This window comes from Molossus molossus, unplaced genomic scaffold (assembly GCF_014108415.1).
Source record: "Molossus molossus isolate mMolMol1 unplaced genomic scaffold, mMolMol1.p scaffold_m16_p_22, whole genome shotgun sequence".
In the NCBI taxonomy this organism is placed as follows: domain Eukaryota; kingdom Metazoa; phylum Chordata; class Mammalia; order Chiroptera; family Molossidae; genus Molossus; species Molossus molossus.
This window is the reverse complement of record NW_023425358.1, coordinates 21034687-21049171: the sequence shown is the minus strand read 5'-3', so window position 1 is coordinate 21049171 and position 14485 is coordinate 21034687. Positions and strand designations below refer to the sequence as shown.

Here is a 14485-nt window from a genome sequence, read left to right as displayed (position 1 = left end):
TTGGTCTGCAGGCCTATGCTCTACCTGCTGAGCCAAACCTACTAGGGCTATATTTCTTTTCTAGACGCTTATTTTTCCTTGTTCCTGTAGTGCTTCTCTGTTGACTCAGCAAATATTTATTGAGCATCTATGTAATTTGATCCAGTACTGTCATGGTACTGAGGATTCGAGTATAAAATCAGACACAAAAGGTCACATATTATATGATTCCATTTATATAAAGTGCCCATGACAGGCAAATCCATAGAGATTAAAAAGTAGATTAGTGATGCCCTGGCCAGTTTGGCTCAGCGGTTAGAGCATTGGCCCGCAGACCAGAGAGTTCCGGGTTCGGTTCCCAGTAAGGGCATGTACCTCGGTTGCATTTTGTCCCCAGCCCCGGTTGGGGTCGTGTGGGTGGTGACCACTTGATGTGTCTCTTTCACATCGATGTTTTTCTCTTCCTCCCTCGTTCCCTCCTGCTCTATCTGAAGATAAATGCGAAAATGCCCTTGGGTGAGGATTAAAAAAAAAAAAGTACATTAGTACATTTTAAGAGGTCAGGGGGAGGGAGAATGGGAAGTGATTGCTAATGGGCATGGGATTCTTTGGGGGGTGGTAACAAAAAATATTCTGGAATTGGTAGTGATAGTTGCAGAACAATGTGAATAAAATCCACTAGATTTTTTACTTTAATATTTTTTGAAGTTAAAAAGAACTTTAAACCTGGCCAGTATGGCTCAGTGGATTAAGCATGGCCCCATGGACTGAGAGGTACTGGTTTGATTCATGGTCAGGGCACATGCCCAGTTTTCGGGCTCAATCCTCGGTAGAGGGTGTGCAGGAGGCAGCCAATCAATTAGAGCCTCGGCCTGAGGACTAAAGAGTTGTGGGTTCGATTCTGGTCAAGGGCACGTACCTCGGTTGCAGTTTGTCCCCAGCCCTGGTCAGGTCATGCAGGAGACAACCTGTCGATGTGTCCTTCTCACGTCGATGTTTCTCTCTCTCTCCCTTCCTCTTCCTCTCTCGCTATCTGAAGATAAATAGAAAAATATCCTTGGGTGAAGATTAAAAAAAAAAGTGTAATGAAAAATGATTAGAGATGCAGCTAAGGAGCCATGAGCCAAATCTTGACGCCAAGAAAGGAGTATGGATTTCATCCTGAGGGCAGCGGAGAACAACTGAAGTATTTCGGTCTAGGGAGTTATATAACCAGATTTGTAACTTGAAAAGAAAACTTTGTCCCTGGCTGGTGTGGCTAAGTTGGTTGAGTGTCATCCCATGCACCAAAATGTTGCCTATCAGGGTACATGCCTAGATTGCAGACTCAGTCCCCAGTAGGGGGTGTGTAGGAGGCAGCCGATCGATGTTTCTCTCTCACATTGATGTTTTTATCTCTCCCTTCCTCTCTTAAAAAAAAAAAAATCAATAAAAACATATTTAAAAAAGTAAAAAGAGCCTGGCTGGTGTGCCTCAGTGGTTGAGTGTTGTTGACCCATGCGCCAGATTTCTGGTTTGATTCCTGGTCAGGGCACATGCCCAGGTTGTGGGCCAAATCCCCAGTGGGGGGCATGCAGGAAGCGGCCAATTGATGTTCTCTCTCATCGATGTTTCTTTCTCCCTCTCCCTTCCTCTCTCTCTCTGGGGTCAATGAAGAAAAAAAAAATTGGAAAAAAAAACGTAAAAAGAAAACTCTGGTTGCAACACAAAGAACAGACTGGAAAAGGGCAAGACCATTAACAGGCAGACTGGTGGCTGTAGCAGTTCAGGAAAAGATAAGGCTGATATGAGATCTAAAGCAGAAATGATGATGTGGATAAAGTGAGGAATGGACATTTGAGAAATATTAAGGAGACTGGATATAAGAATGGTGGTGGGGGGGCAGGGGTGAAGGGATTGGGGTTGAGTCATAGTTTTTAGGTCTAAGCAGCTAGGTATTTGATGGTGTCATTCACTAAGTGAGGGAACAGAAATAGATTTTGGGGAACTGTCTCGTAGACAGAGGTCTAGGTCTGCAACTTCCCAGAGACCTGGGCAGGGGATATACATATAAGAACCATTAGAAGAGAAATAGTGATGAGTATATTTATTTATTTGTTCATTTAATCCTCACCTGAGGACATTTTTCCATATTTTGTTCAGATAGAGTGGGAGGGAGGGAGGGAAGGGGGAAGAGAGAGATAGAGAAAGAGAGAGAGAAACATTGATGTGAAAGGGACACATTGAGTGGTTGCCTCCCACACGACTCAACCAGGGCCAGGGACAAACTGCAACCGAGGTGCGTGATCTTAGTGGGAACCAAACCCGGGTCTCTCTGGACCACAGGCCGATGCTCTAACCGCTGAGCCAGACTGGCCAGGGTGTAGTGAGTGTATTTAGAAGTTAAAAGGAGGGGGGGGAGGGGGAAGGAGAGGAAGAGGAAGAGGAGGAACGGAGGGCAGCTCCTAGGACAAAACTCTGAAGAACCCCAAAAGCTAGAAATGGCCAGGGAAAAAAGTATGAAGAGGGCAATGAAAGGGAACAACTGGGAGGCTGGAAAAAAACAGTTTTAAACATTTTATTTATTTATTTATTTAATCCTCACCCGACGACATTTTTACATTTATCTTCAGAAGAACAGGAGGGAGAGGGAGAAAGAGAGAGAGACACATCGAGAGGCTGCCACCCACACGACCCCAACTGGGGCCAGGGACAAACTGCAACCGAGGTACGTGCTCTTAGTGGATACTGAACCCAGGACTCTCCGGTCCGCGGGCCGACACTCTAACCGCTGAGTCAAACCAGCCAGGGCTGGAAAAAACAGTTTTAATACTAATACATTATAAGATTTTTAAAAATAAAATGCTTTATTACATATAATGAATTGTATCTGACAGTATTCCAAGTGCCTTGCAAATAATGACTCATTTAGTCCTCACAAAAACCTGCATTAGAGGATAGGCCATATTACTGTCCTTATTTGCAGATGGGGAAACTGAGGCATACAACTTGCCCAAGATGTGAGTGAATTGCAGACTGAGATTTGATTCTAGGTAGTTTAGCTCCAGAAGAGTCCATGTGCTTAACCACTATGCTATGTTACCTCTCACGATAAACACTTGCCTGGATAAACACTATAAGAGCCCTGAGCCCAGCTGGTATGGCTCAGTGGTTGAGCGTCGACTCATGCACCAAGAGGTTGCCAGTTCGATTTCCGGTCAGGGCACATGCCCAGGTTGTAGGCATGCAGGAGGTGGCCTTTCAATGTTCTCTCTCATCGATGTTTCCATCTCTCTCTCCCTCTCCTTTCCTCTCTCTCTAAAATCAATAAAGAAAAAAGAAACTAAAAAAAAAAAAAAAAAAAGAGCCCTGCCCGGCTGGTGTGCTCAGTGGTTGAGTGTCGACCCATGCACCAAGAGGTCACCGGTTTGATTCCCGGTCAGGGCACATGCCCAGGGTGTGGGCCAAATCCCCAGCGGGGCGGGGGGGGGGGGTATGCAGGAGGTGGCTAATTGATGTTCTCTCTCATCGATGTTTCTCTCTCCCTTCCTCTCTCTCTAAAAGCGAAAAAAAAAGAAAAAAATTGTTTTAAAAGAGCCCTGAAAAGTTGGATTTACTGTCTTCATTTTACAAAAAGGAAACTGAGGCCCTGGCCAGTGTGGCTCAGTTGGTTGGAGTGTCGTCCTGTAGACCAAAAGGTTGTGGGTTCAATTCCTGGTCAGGGCACATACCTAGGTTGCAGGTTGGTTGGGAGTGTACAGGAGGCAGCTAATCGATGTTTCTTTCTCTCTCCCTTCATCTCTCTAAAGTCAATTTTTTAAAAATCTACAAATTCATGATAAAATTTTTTTTAAAAAGAAACTGAGGCCCAGAGAGATAGCAAAGCAGAATTTGAACCCAGGTTCCTTAATTCCAAAGCCTCTTTCTACTGGATTATACTGCTAGTTATTTTTCTGTGTGTATACATATGTGTATATAAAATTTAACTTAACTTATTTTATAAATATTAATTCCTCATCTGTTTACCAAATGCCAATAGTGACTAGCTTTAAAAGCAAGTTCCCTGGATGGCTCAGAATTTTAAGTGATAATATTAATTTTATCCAGGTTTTTCCTACATTCCAAAAATACGGATGTAGTAATACATTGTGTTCTAATTGACTGATGCTATTCTCGGCTTGATTCTCTAGAAATGCCATCAGAATGTCTTGTGATCATACATTAAAAAAAAACCCAAAACACCAATATAGAAAGCAATTTAAAAATCTTTATTCCTGTTATTTATTATCTCTAAGACTGATAGTTTACCTTGTTTTAATGGGCCAGAACTAGAGCTTAAACTCTTGCTGTTATTTTCCCCATTTTCTTTTTTTTTAATCCTCACCCGAGGATATGTTTCCATTAATTTTAGAGAGAGAGGAAGGACAGAGAGAGAGAGAGAGAGAGAGAGGGAGAAAGAGAGAGAAAGAGAAACATTTATGTGAGAAACATCTATTGGTTGCCTCTGGTACACTCCTGACTGGGGAGCAAATCCACAATCTTTTGGTGTATGGGTTAATGCTCCAACCATCTGAGCCACCCAGCCTGGGCCCTATTTTATTTCTTGCAGTCATTAAGGGAGACAGTTGATATGTTGAGTCACATTTGAAGGTTATATTCAGAAAAGAAATTTATACTCTGAAGTCAACAAAAGATAAATAAATATACCTGGCAATCTAAGGACAAAAGGAATATTAGGTGGTTTTCAATCTCATATAAAATGTTATAAAAGTGTGTCCCCTAGTGCTGCTCTGAAGAAGTAATTCAAGAGAAATTAAATATTACCTGTTTATCTCTGTCACCACCTTGTGGCCTCAAATATTTCTGCCCTCTTATTTGCAAAATGTTCCATAATCTTATATTAATCTATACACAAAAACAGGTCACAGGCTATCCTGGGTGATCCAGAATGGAATTTCTTTAAATGGATTATTTTACAAATATTTTGGTCAGAATTGTATAAAACCTTATAAAGAAGCCACAGTTTAAATTAAAGCCTTTGAAAAGAAAAAGGAAAATTTACTTTTTTTAAATGTTAGTGAAGCAATGGAAAGGAAACCTAGATGTATTTTATTTCTTTACTCTCCCCCCGCCCCACCCCCAGTAAAGGCTTAATATAGGAGAAGCAACAGGAGAGAGCCTAGGTGGGGCTTCTTTGGCTTTCTAGAAATTTTATAGGAAAGAAATGAGTCTAGGCGGGGCTGCTTTGGCTCACTGAGAAGTCAGGAAAAAAGGGGCCTTGGAGACAGGTTCAGGGCTTAGCCTGGGATTAGCTGCCGCTGCCCATTGCTCCCCTGGTTGCAAGTCTAGTGGGGTTCCTTAGAGTTTAGGAGATGCCTGCTTGTGGGGCAAGAAGAGGGGGAAGGGAAAGGTGTGGGCATGCTCCCAGGAGGAAGAGCACCTAGATGTATTTTAAACAATGTTTTTTATTGTGGTAAAATACACATAACATAAAATTCACTACCTCAACATTCTCAAGTATACAATTCAGTGGCACTAAGCTCATTCAGAATTAAACAATCATCACCACTATCCATTTCTAGAAAATTTTCATCATCCTGAACAGAAACTCTGTACCCATTAAACTCCCCATTCCTTCTATCCTCCAACCTCTGGTAACTTCTATTCTACTGTCTCTCTGAATTTGACTACTACCTTCCTCATATAAATGGAATCATGCAATATTTTTTCTTTTGTGTCTGGCTTATTTCACTTAGCATAATTTTATCCATATTGCAGCATGTATCAGAATTTGATTAATTTTGGGGGGGGTAGTATGGACACTTTATTTATTTATTTTTTTAAATAAACTTTTTATTCATTTTTTTGTTACAGATATTTTACCTTTTTTATCCCATTGGCACCCCCCTCCCCACCCTCCCCCCACCCTGTCCCCGGCTTAGTTGTCCATGTCCATTGGTCATGCATACATGCATATAAGTTCTGTGGTTTATCTCTTCCCACCCCCCCCACCCCCTCTTCTGAGGGATGTCAGTCTGTGCCCTACTTCCATGTTTCTGGGTCTACTGTATTCCTCAGACTGTTATGTTCATTATATTCTGTATATAAGTGAGATCATGTGGTATTTGTCTTTTTCTGCTTGGCTTCTTTCACTTAGGATAATACTTTCCAGGTCCCTCCATGTCGTCTCAAAGGATAAGAGATCTTTCTTTCTTACCGCTGCATAGTACTCCATTGTATATATATATTCGTCTACTGATGGACACTTGGGCTGTTTCCAGATCTTAGCTATTGTAAATAGTGCTGCTATGAACATGGGAGTACATATATTCTTCCTGATTGGTGTTTCAGGCTTCTTAGGGTATATTCCTAGCAGTGGGATCACTGGGTCAAATGGAAGTTCAATTTTTAATTTTTTGAGGTAACACCATATTGTTTTCCACAGAGGCTGCACCAGTCTGCATGCCCACCAGCAGTGTACCAGAGTCCCCTTTTCTCCACACCCTCGCCAACACTTGTTGTTTGATGATTTGTTGATGGCGGCCATTCTGACAGGTGTGAGGTGATACCTCATTGTTGTTTTAATTTGCATTTCTCTGATGATTACTGATGTTGAGCATTTCTTCATATGTCTTTTGGCCATTTGTATGTCCTGTTTGGAGAGGTGTCTATTCAGCTCCTCTGCCCATTTTTTGATTGGGTTTTTTGTCTTCCTTTTGTTGACTTGTATGAGCACTCTATATATATTGGAAATTAACCCCTTATCTGATACATCATTGGCAGTGATGTTCTCCCATACAGTGGGTTGCCTTTCCATTTTGATGATTGTTTCTTTTGCTGTGCAGAAGCTTTTTAGTTTGATGTAGTCCCATGTATTCATTTTTTCCTTTGTTTCTGTTGCTTTAGGTGATGTATCAGTGAAAATTCTGCTCCGTATGATGTCCGAAATTTTGTTGCCTACATTTTCTTCTAGAATTTTTATGGATTCATGGGTCACATTTAAGTCTTTTATCCATTTTGAGTTTATTTTTGTGTATGGTGTAAGTTGATGGTCTAGTTTCATTTTTTTGCATGTAGCTGTCCAATTTTCCCAACACCATTTATTAAAAAGGCTGTCTTTATTCCACTGTATGCTCTTGCCACCTTTGTCAAATATCAATTGAGCGTATTGCCTTGGGTCCATTTCTGGGTTTTCAGTTCTGTTCCACTGGTCTATATGCCTGTTCTTGTGCCAGTACCAGGCTGTTTTGGTTACAGTTGCTTTGTAGTATAACCTGATATCTGGTATTGTGATCCCACCTACTTTGTTCTTCTTTTTCAAGATTGCTGTGGCTATTCGGGGTCTTTTTTGGTTCCATATGAACTTTTGAAGTATTTGTTGTAGTTCTATGAAATATGTTGTTGGTATTTTGATGGGGATTGCATTGAATCTATAGATTGCTTTGGGTAGTATGGACATTTTAATGATGTTAATTCTTCCAATCCATGAACAGGGTATGTGCTTCCACTTTTTTATATCTTCCTCGATTTCTTTTTTCAATTACCTGTAGTTTTATGCAAATAGGTCCTTTACTTCTTTGGTTAAGTTTATTCCTAGGTATCTTAATTTTTTTTTTTTAATCCTCACCCGAGGATATTTTTTCCATTTTTTGTACAGATAGAGTGGGAGGGAGAGAGAGGAAGGGAGAGAGAGTGAGAAACATCGACGTGAAGGGACACATCGAGTGGCTGCCACCCGCACGACCAACCAGGGCCGGGGACAAACTGCAACCGAAGTATGTGCCCTTAGTGGGAACCGAACCCAGGTCTCTCCGGACCGCAGGCTGACGCTCTAACCGCTGAGCCAAACTGGCCAGGGCGGTATCTTAATTTTTTTGGTGTGATGGTAAATGGGATTGTTTTTTCAGTTTCTCTTTCTGTGAGTTCATCATTGGTGTACAAGAATGCCGTCGATTTCTTGACGTTAATTTTGTATCCTGCTACTTTGCCAAATACATTTATTAAGTCTAGTAGATTTTTGATGGAGTCTTTAGGGTTTTCTATGTATAATATCATGTCATCTGAAAATAATGACAGTTTCACTTCCTCCTTTCCAATTTGGATCCCTTTTATTTTTCCTTCATGTCTGATTGCTGTGGCTAAGACTTCCAGTACAATGTTAAATAAGAGTGGCGAAAGTGGACATCCCTGTCTTGTTCCTGTTCTTAATGGAAATGTTTTTAGTTTCTGTCCACTGAGTATTATGTTGGCTGTAGGTCTTTCATATATGGCCTTTATTATGTCTAGATATGATCCCTCTATTCCTACATTGCTGAGCATTTTTATCAGAAATGGATGCTGGATTTTGTCGAATGCTTTTTCAGCATCTATTGATATAATCATGTGGTTTTTATTCTTCATTTTGTTTATGTGGTATATCATGTTTATTGATTTGCGAATATTGTACCAGCCTTGCATTCCTGGAATGAATCCCACTTGGTCATGGTGAATAATTTTTTTGATGTATTTCTGGATCCGATTTGCTAATATTTTGCTCAGGATTTTGGCGTCTATGTTCATCAGGGATATTGGCCTGTAGTTTTCTTTCTTCATAGTGTCTTTTTCTGGTTTTGGAATTAGAATTATGCTGGCCTCATACAACGAGTTTGGAAGTCTTCCTTCTTCTTGAATTTTTTGAAATAGTTTGAGGAGAATGGGTGTTAGTTCTTTTTTGAATGTTCGGTAAAACTCCCCCGTGAAGCCATAGAAATCTTGCTGGGAGAGTCTTGATTACCTCTTCAATTTCCTTAGTTGTTATTGGTCTGTTCAAGTTTTCTATCTCTTCCGGGTCTAGTTTTGGGAGACTGTGTGTTTCTAGAAATTTGTCCATTTCGCTTAGATTGTCGAATTTGTTGCCATATAGTTGTTCATAGTAGTTGTTAACGATCTTTTGTATTTCCGTGGTATTGGTTGTTACTTCTCCTCTTTCATTTCTGATTTTGTGTATTTGGGTTCTCTCTCTTTGTTTCTTGGTGAGTCTCGCTAAGGGTCCGTCAATCTTGTTTATCTTTTCGAAAAACCAGCTCTCTGTTTCATTGATCCTTTGAATTGTTTTTTTGGTCTCTATGTCATTTATTTCTGCTCTGATCTTTACTATTTCCTTCCTTCTACTTGCTCTGGGGTTTTCTTTTTGTTTGCTTTCTAATTCTTTAAGTTGTGAGGTTAGACAGTCAATTAGAAATTTTTCTTGTTTCTTGAGGTAGGCCTGTAGTGCTATGAACTTCCCTCTCAAAACTGCTTTCGCTGCATCCCACAGATTTTGTGTTGTTGTGTGTTCATTTTCATTGGTTTCCAGGAAGTTTTTAATTTCTTCCTTGATCTCCTCAGTGACCCATTCATTGTTTAATAACATGCTATTTAGCCTCCATGTGTTGAAATGTCTTTGCATGTTCTTGTTGCAATTGATTTCTAGTTTCATGCCATAGTGATCTGAGAAGATGTTTGATATGATTTCAATCTTCTTGAACTTGTAGAGATTTAGTTTGTATCCTGCCATGTGGTCTATCTTTGAGAATGTCCCATGTGCACTTGAGAAGAATGTGTGTTCTGTAGTTTTGGGGTGTAATTCTCTGTAGATATCTATTAAATCCATTTGGTCTAGTGCTTCATTTAGAGTCTCTGTTTCCTTGCTAATTTTTTGCCTAGAGGATCTATCCAGTGCTGTCAATGGGGTGTTGAAGTCCCCTGCTATGATTGTATTGTTGTCGATTTCTCCTTGGAAGTCCTCCAGAAGATTTTTAATATATTTTGGTGCTCCTATATTGGGTGCATATATGTTTATCAAGGTTATATCTTCCTGTTGGATAGATCCTTTCAATATTATGTAGTGGCCTTCTTTGTCTCTAGTTATGGTCTTCATTTTGAAATCGATTTTATCAGATATGAGAATTGCTACCCCAGCTTTTTTTTGCTTTCCATTTGCTTGGAAAATTTTTTTCCATCCCTTCACTTTCAACCTATGTGAGTCTTTTGTTGTGAGGTGGGTCTCTTGTAAACAACATATATGTGAGTCATGCTTTCTTATCCAATCAGCTACTCTGTGTCTTTTTATGGGAGCATTCAACAGAATTTGATTACTTTTTAAAGCTGAATAGCTTTCGATTGTAAATACCACATTTTTAAGATCCATTCAACTGCTGCCTGGCTGGTGTGGCTCAGTGGATTGAAAGTCATCCCATGGACTGAGAGGTCCTGATTTGATTCCCAGTCAGGGCACATGCCCTGGTTTCAGGGTTGATCTCCAGTATGGAGTGTGCAGGAGGCAGTTGATCGATGTTTCTCTCTCACATTGATGTTTCTATCTCTCCCTTCCTCTCTCTCTAAAAAATAAATAAAAACATATTTTTTAAAAATCCATTCAACTGCTGATGGACTTAAGGGTTGTTTCCATCTTTTGGCTATTGTAAATAATACTGCTATGAACATTGGTGTACAAGTTTCTGTTTGAATCTCTGCTCTCAATTCTTTTGAGTATAAACCTACAAGTGGAATTGCTGGATAATATGGTGATTGTTTCACTTTTTGAGGAACTGCCATACTGTTTCCACAGCAGCTGCACCATTTTACATTCCCATCAGTAGTGGTTTTATTTATTCACTTATTTATTTATTTTTAATATATTAGAGAGACAGAGAAAGGGAGAGGGAGAGAGAGATGGAAACATCAATGAGAGAGCATCAATTGGCCACCTCCTGCATGCCCCACACTGGGGATCAGGCCCACAATCTGGGCATGTGCCCTGACTGGGAATCTAACCGGCGACCTCATAGTGCATGGGTCAATGCTCAACCACTGCCATCAGTAGTGGTTTTAATTTTTCCACATCCTCACCAATGCTTATTTTCCATTTTTTAATAGCCATCCCAATGGGTGTGAAGTGTAAACATTAAATTTTGAATTGACTTTGAAGATCACTTACACATGAAGTTAATTCAAGAAATTTTTTTGAGGTGCTGTTATGTAGAAAGCATTCCACTTTGAGGGAATAACAAGGATGAATAAAATATATTGTTGACTCAGTAGGTGATTTACAATATTTTTCTCCTGCAACTGTATTTGGGAATAAGTATGTCAACTTACATTTTCACTGGGTGGTTGGAAAAACTACTCCAGAGACTTTACACCAGATTTATAAAAAATTGGTAGTGGAGCCCTGACCGATTTGGCTCAGCGGTTAGAGCGTCGGCCTGTGGACCAGAGAGACCCGGGTTTGGTTCCCGCTAAGGGCACATACCTTGGTTGCAGTTTGTCCCTGGCCCTGGTTGGGTGGTGCGGGTGGCAACCACTCAATGTGTCCCTTTCATGTTGATGTTTCTCTCTCTCTCTCTCTCTCTCTCTCTCTCTCTCTCCCACTCTATCTGAACAAAGAATGGAAAAATGTCCTCGGGGAGGATAAAACAAAAATTAGTAGTGGAGATCAAAAGGTTTATTAAACTAATTTTCCAAAGAATATAGTCAAATGCTAATTATATTGTTTTTCTTTGGAAAATTCATAATAAGAATTGTCAGGCAAGGTCTCTAATTGATTTCTTTTTTTTTTTTCCTTTTTGCAGGTTAGACTTAAAAGAATCCTAACACATTATGGCCATTGCTCAGCTCTCTCACTCCATCAGAATTCACAAGGCATCTAAGGTATTTAGTAAGAATTAAGGGTGCTTGCCTTGGCCAGTTTGACTCAGCGGTTAGAGCGTTGGCCCACAGACTGATGAGTTGTGGGTTCAATTCTGGTCAAGGGCACCTGCCTCGGTTGTGGTTTGTCCCTGGCCCTGGTCAGGGTCATGCAAGAGGCAACCAGTTGATGTGTCCTTCTCACATCGATGTTTCTCTCTCTCTCTCTCTCTCTCTTTCCCCCTCCCACTCTATCTGAACAAAAATGGAAAAATGTCCTCATGTGAGGATTAAAAAAAAAAAATTAAGGCTGCTCTCTCTGTGCAGTAGCCTACACTCTGTCTCACTGTTTCACTAATAAACTCTATTTTACTTTAAAACAATGATGACTATTTAGTGAGTTAGTTCAGAATCATGACTTTAATCTTTGGCATTTTTAAAAAACAGCAGTTTTATCAATTAATTGGCACAAAATTTCTGGCAGAGTATGTCTACATTTAAACTGTAATGGACTGAGGATGTTCAGAAAATTAGAATAGATTCCTACAAAATAACTTACTGGGTGCTTGTTTCATACTAATATATTTAGATTTTCTAGGGTAAAAGCAATCAGAAACAGAAAAAGATGTTTAAAGAGAATGGTTCTTTGTTAGACATTCACTTCCTGAAACAATTAGGAAACTTCTGATGTACAACATGATGTTGTAAGAAATGAAGGAGAGAACAATGAGAAAAACTTGTATGCTGGGACTTGTGGGGGAGCATGCCAGGGCTAGGCAAACTTGCTGGTTTATCTTGGCAAGTTTATCTTGTCCCATGACATTCATTAATGAATCTATGTATTCACTGAGAGCTCAATATTATATAATATATATATAATACTGTGTTATCCTCTGAAAGAATAAAAAAAGAATCTTCAACCTGGCTGGGTGGCTCAGTTGGTTGAAGAGTCATCCTGTACACTAAAAGGTTGTGGATTTGATCACAGGTCAGGGCACATACCTAGGTTGCAGGTTCGATCCCTGGTTGGGGTATGTGCAGGAGGCAGCTGATTGTTAATTCTCTCTCGCAGTAATGTTTCTCTCTTCCTCTCTCTCTAAAAATCAATAAAAACATATCCTCAGGTAAGGTTTTTTTAAAAAAAAGAATCTTCATCTTTCAGAAGTGTATAATCTGATAAAATTGAGACATGTAGGTAAGTCAGTATATAAAGTAGTATATGCATTACACATATGTGAAAAAGTAAAGCAATACAAATTATAAGAATTTATAGATTTTCATATGGACTGGGATAGTTTGTATATTCTTCCTGTAGGAGATGGGACTTAAGGTGAATCGTGAATGATGAAAATGATTTGGATAGAGGAGAGAAAAGAGAATTCCATGAGGAAAACCTATCATATCCCTTGGCTCAGCATAAGAAATGAGCATGGCATGTTTCAGAGAATAACAAAGAACCATCCTCACTGGATTGGAGTGTCATCCTGTTGAACAGAAATAGGAAATAAAATTGAATAGGAACTTTGGGATAAAATAATATGGATCTTAATGGCCAGGCTAAGGAATGTATGCTTTACTCTGCAATCAATAAAAAGTCAGTGGGTTTGATCAAGAGAGTGTATAAAATAATTGTTTCAGGAATATTAAGCTGTATGAATATTAAGAAGTATGAAATATTGAAGTTGAAGGAGAATTAGGTCAGAGAGAAAGTAGTCATCTTTCTTACTTGACTTCAGTATACTCACCAAGCTCCTGATATCATTGTTTTCTTATTTTAAAAAACATTTTTTTTTCTTTATTGATTTTAGAGAGAGAGGAAGGAATAAGGAGAGAGAACTAGGAACATCGATGAGAGAGAACATTGATTGGCTGCCTCCTGCATGCCCCACACTGGGGATTAAGCCCACAACCTGGGCATGTGCCCTGACCAGGAACCGAACTGGCAACTTCTTGGTGCATGGTTGATGCTCAACCACTGAGCCACACTGGCCGCACACAATTTAGTTTTCTAAGTGTACTTCCTTCCTGGGGCGAAAATGGTGAGCTGGGTATGTAAATTGCAATCATCTTGGCAGTTATTTTTCTCACTGCAGCTTAACAAGTTGACCTTTTGTTATAAAGAGATCTTTGTAATTTAGACAGCATGAGCTACTTCTCCTAGTAAATTTTAAGTGACTGATTTTGCTTTTTAATACTGAAAACAACAATAATAATAACTACAGAAGCTAACATTTATTCATCACTTACTGTGTGCTGGGTACTGTGCCAAGGGAATTATATTATTATTTCAATTAAACCTTGCAGTAGGGAAGAAACTGAAGCTCAGAGAAATAAAGTAACTTGCCTTAGGTCATGTAAGTTAACAGCTAAACTGTCAAACACCACTTATGTCATTAGCATACTATCTTATGAAAATAATTTATAATAGTGTTGTTTTATTATCAGCCCATAGTATTTTCATGTATTAGACATTTGCAAAAACAACAATAACCGCCCTGGCTGGTTTGGTTCAGCTGTTAGAGCATTGGCCCGCGGACCAGAGAGTCCCAGGTTTGGTTCCTGCTAAGGGCATGTACCTCCGTTGCAGTTTGTCCCCAGCCCCGGTTGTGATTGTGTGGGTGGCAACCACTCGATGTGTCTCTCACATCGATGTTTCTCTCTCTCTCCTCCCTCTCTCCCTCCCACTCTATCTGAAGATAAATGCAGAAATGTCCTCGGGTGAGGATAAAAAAAATAAAACATATATATATTAGAAAAAAAACAATAACCCTTAAAGTACTAGTCCAGCTGAGCTGAGGAAAAATATCCCTGGAGTATAGAGAAGTAACAGGACTCTGGAGACATTTTTTAATTGTTGATCTTTGTTACTACAAATAGGTTT

At 39.7% G+C, this 14485-nt stretch overlaps 1 protein-coding gene across 17 annotated transcripts in view; it reads left to right on the top strand.

Moving 5' to 3' along the window:
• The window catches only part of HORMAD2 (HORMA domain containing 2), a 122481-nt gene that overhangs the window by 7657 nt on the left and 100339 nt on the right, over positions 1-14485 (top strand). For 15 of the 17 annotated variants that reach the window (XM_036276233.1, XM_036276227.1, XM_036276221.1 and 12 more), the window contains exon 2: positions 11550-11628. The exons of 1 other annotated variant lie outside the window; for it this stretch is intronic. In XM_036276233.1, coding sequence (XP_036132126.1) covers positions 11578-11628 — 51 coding nt within the window. In that variant the 5' untranslated portion in view covers positions 11550-11577. Of the gene's footprint in view, positions 1-6495; positions 6514-11549; positions 11629-14485 lie in introns of those variants that run through there. One more of the 17 variants, XM_036276219.1, reaches the window with a different exon arrangement.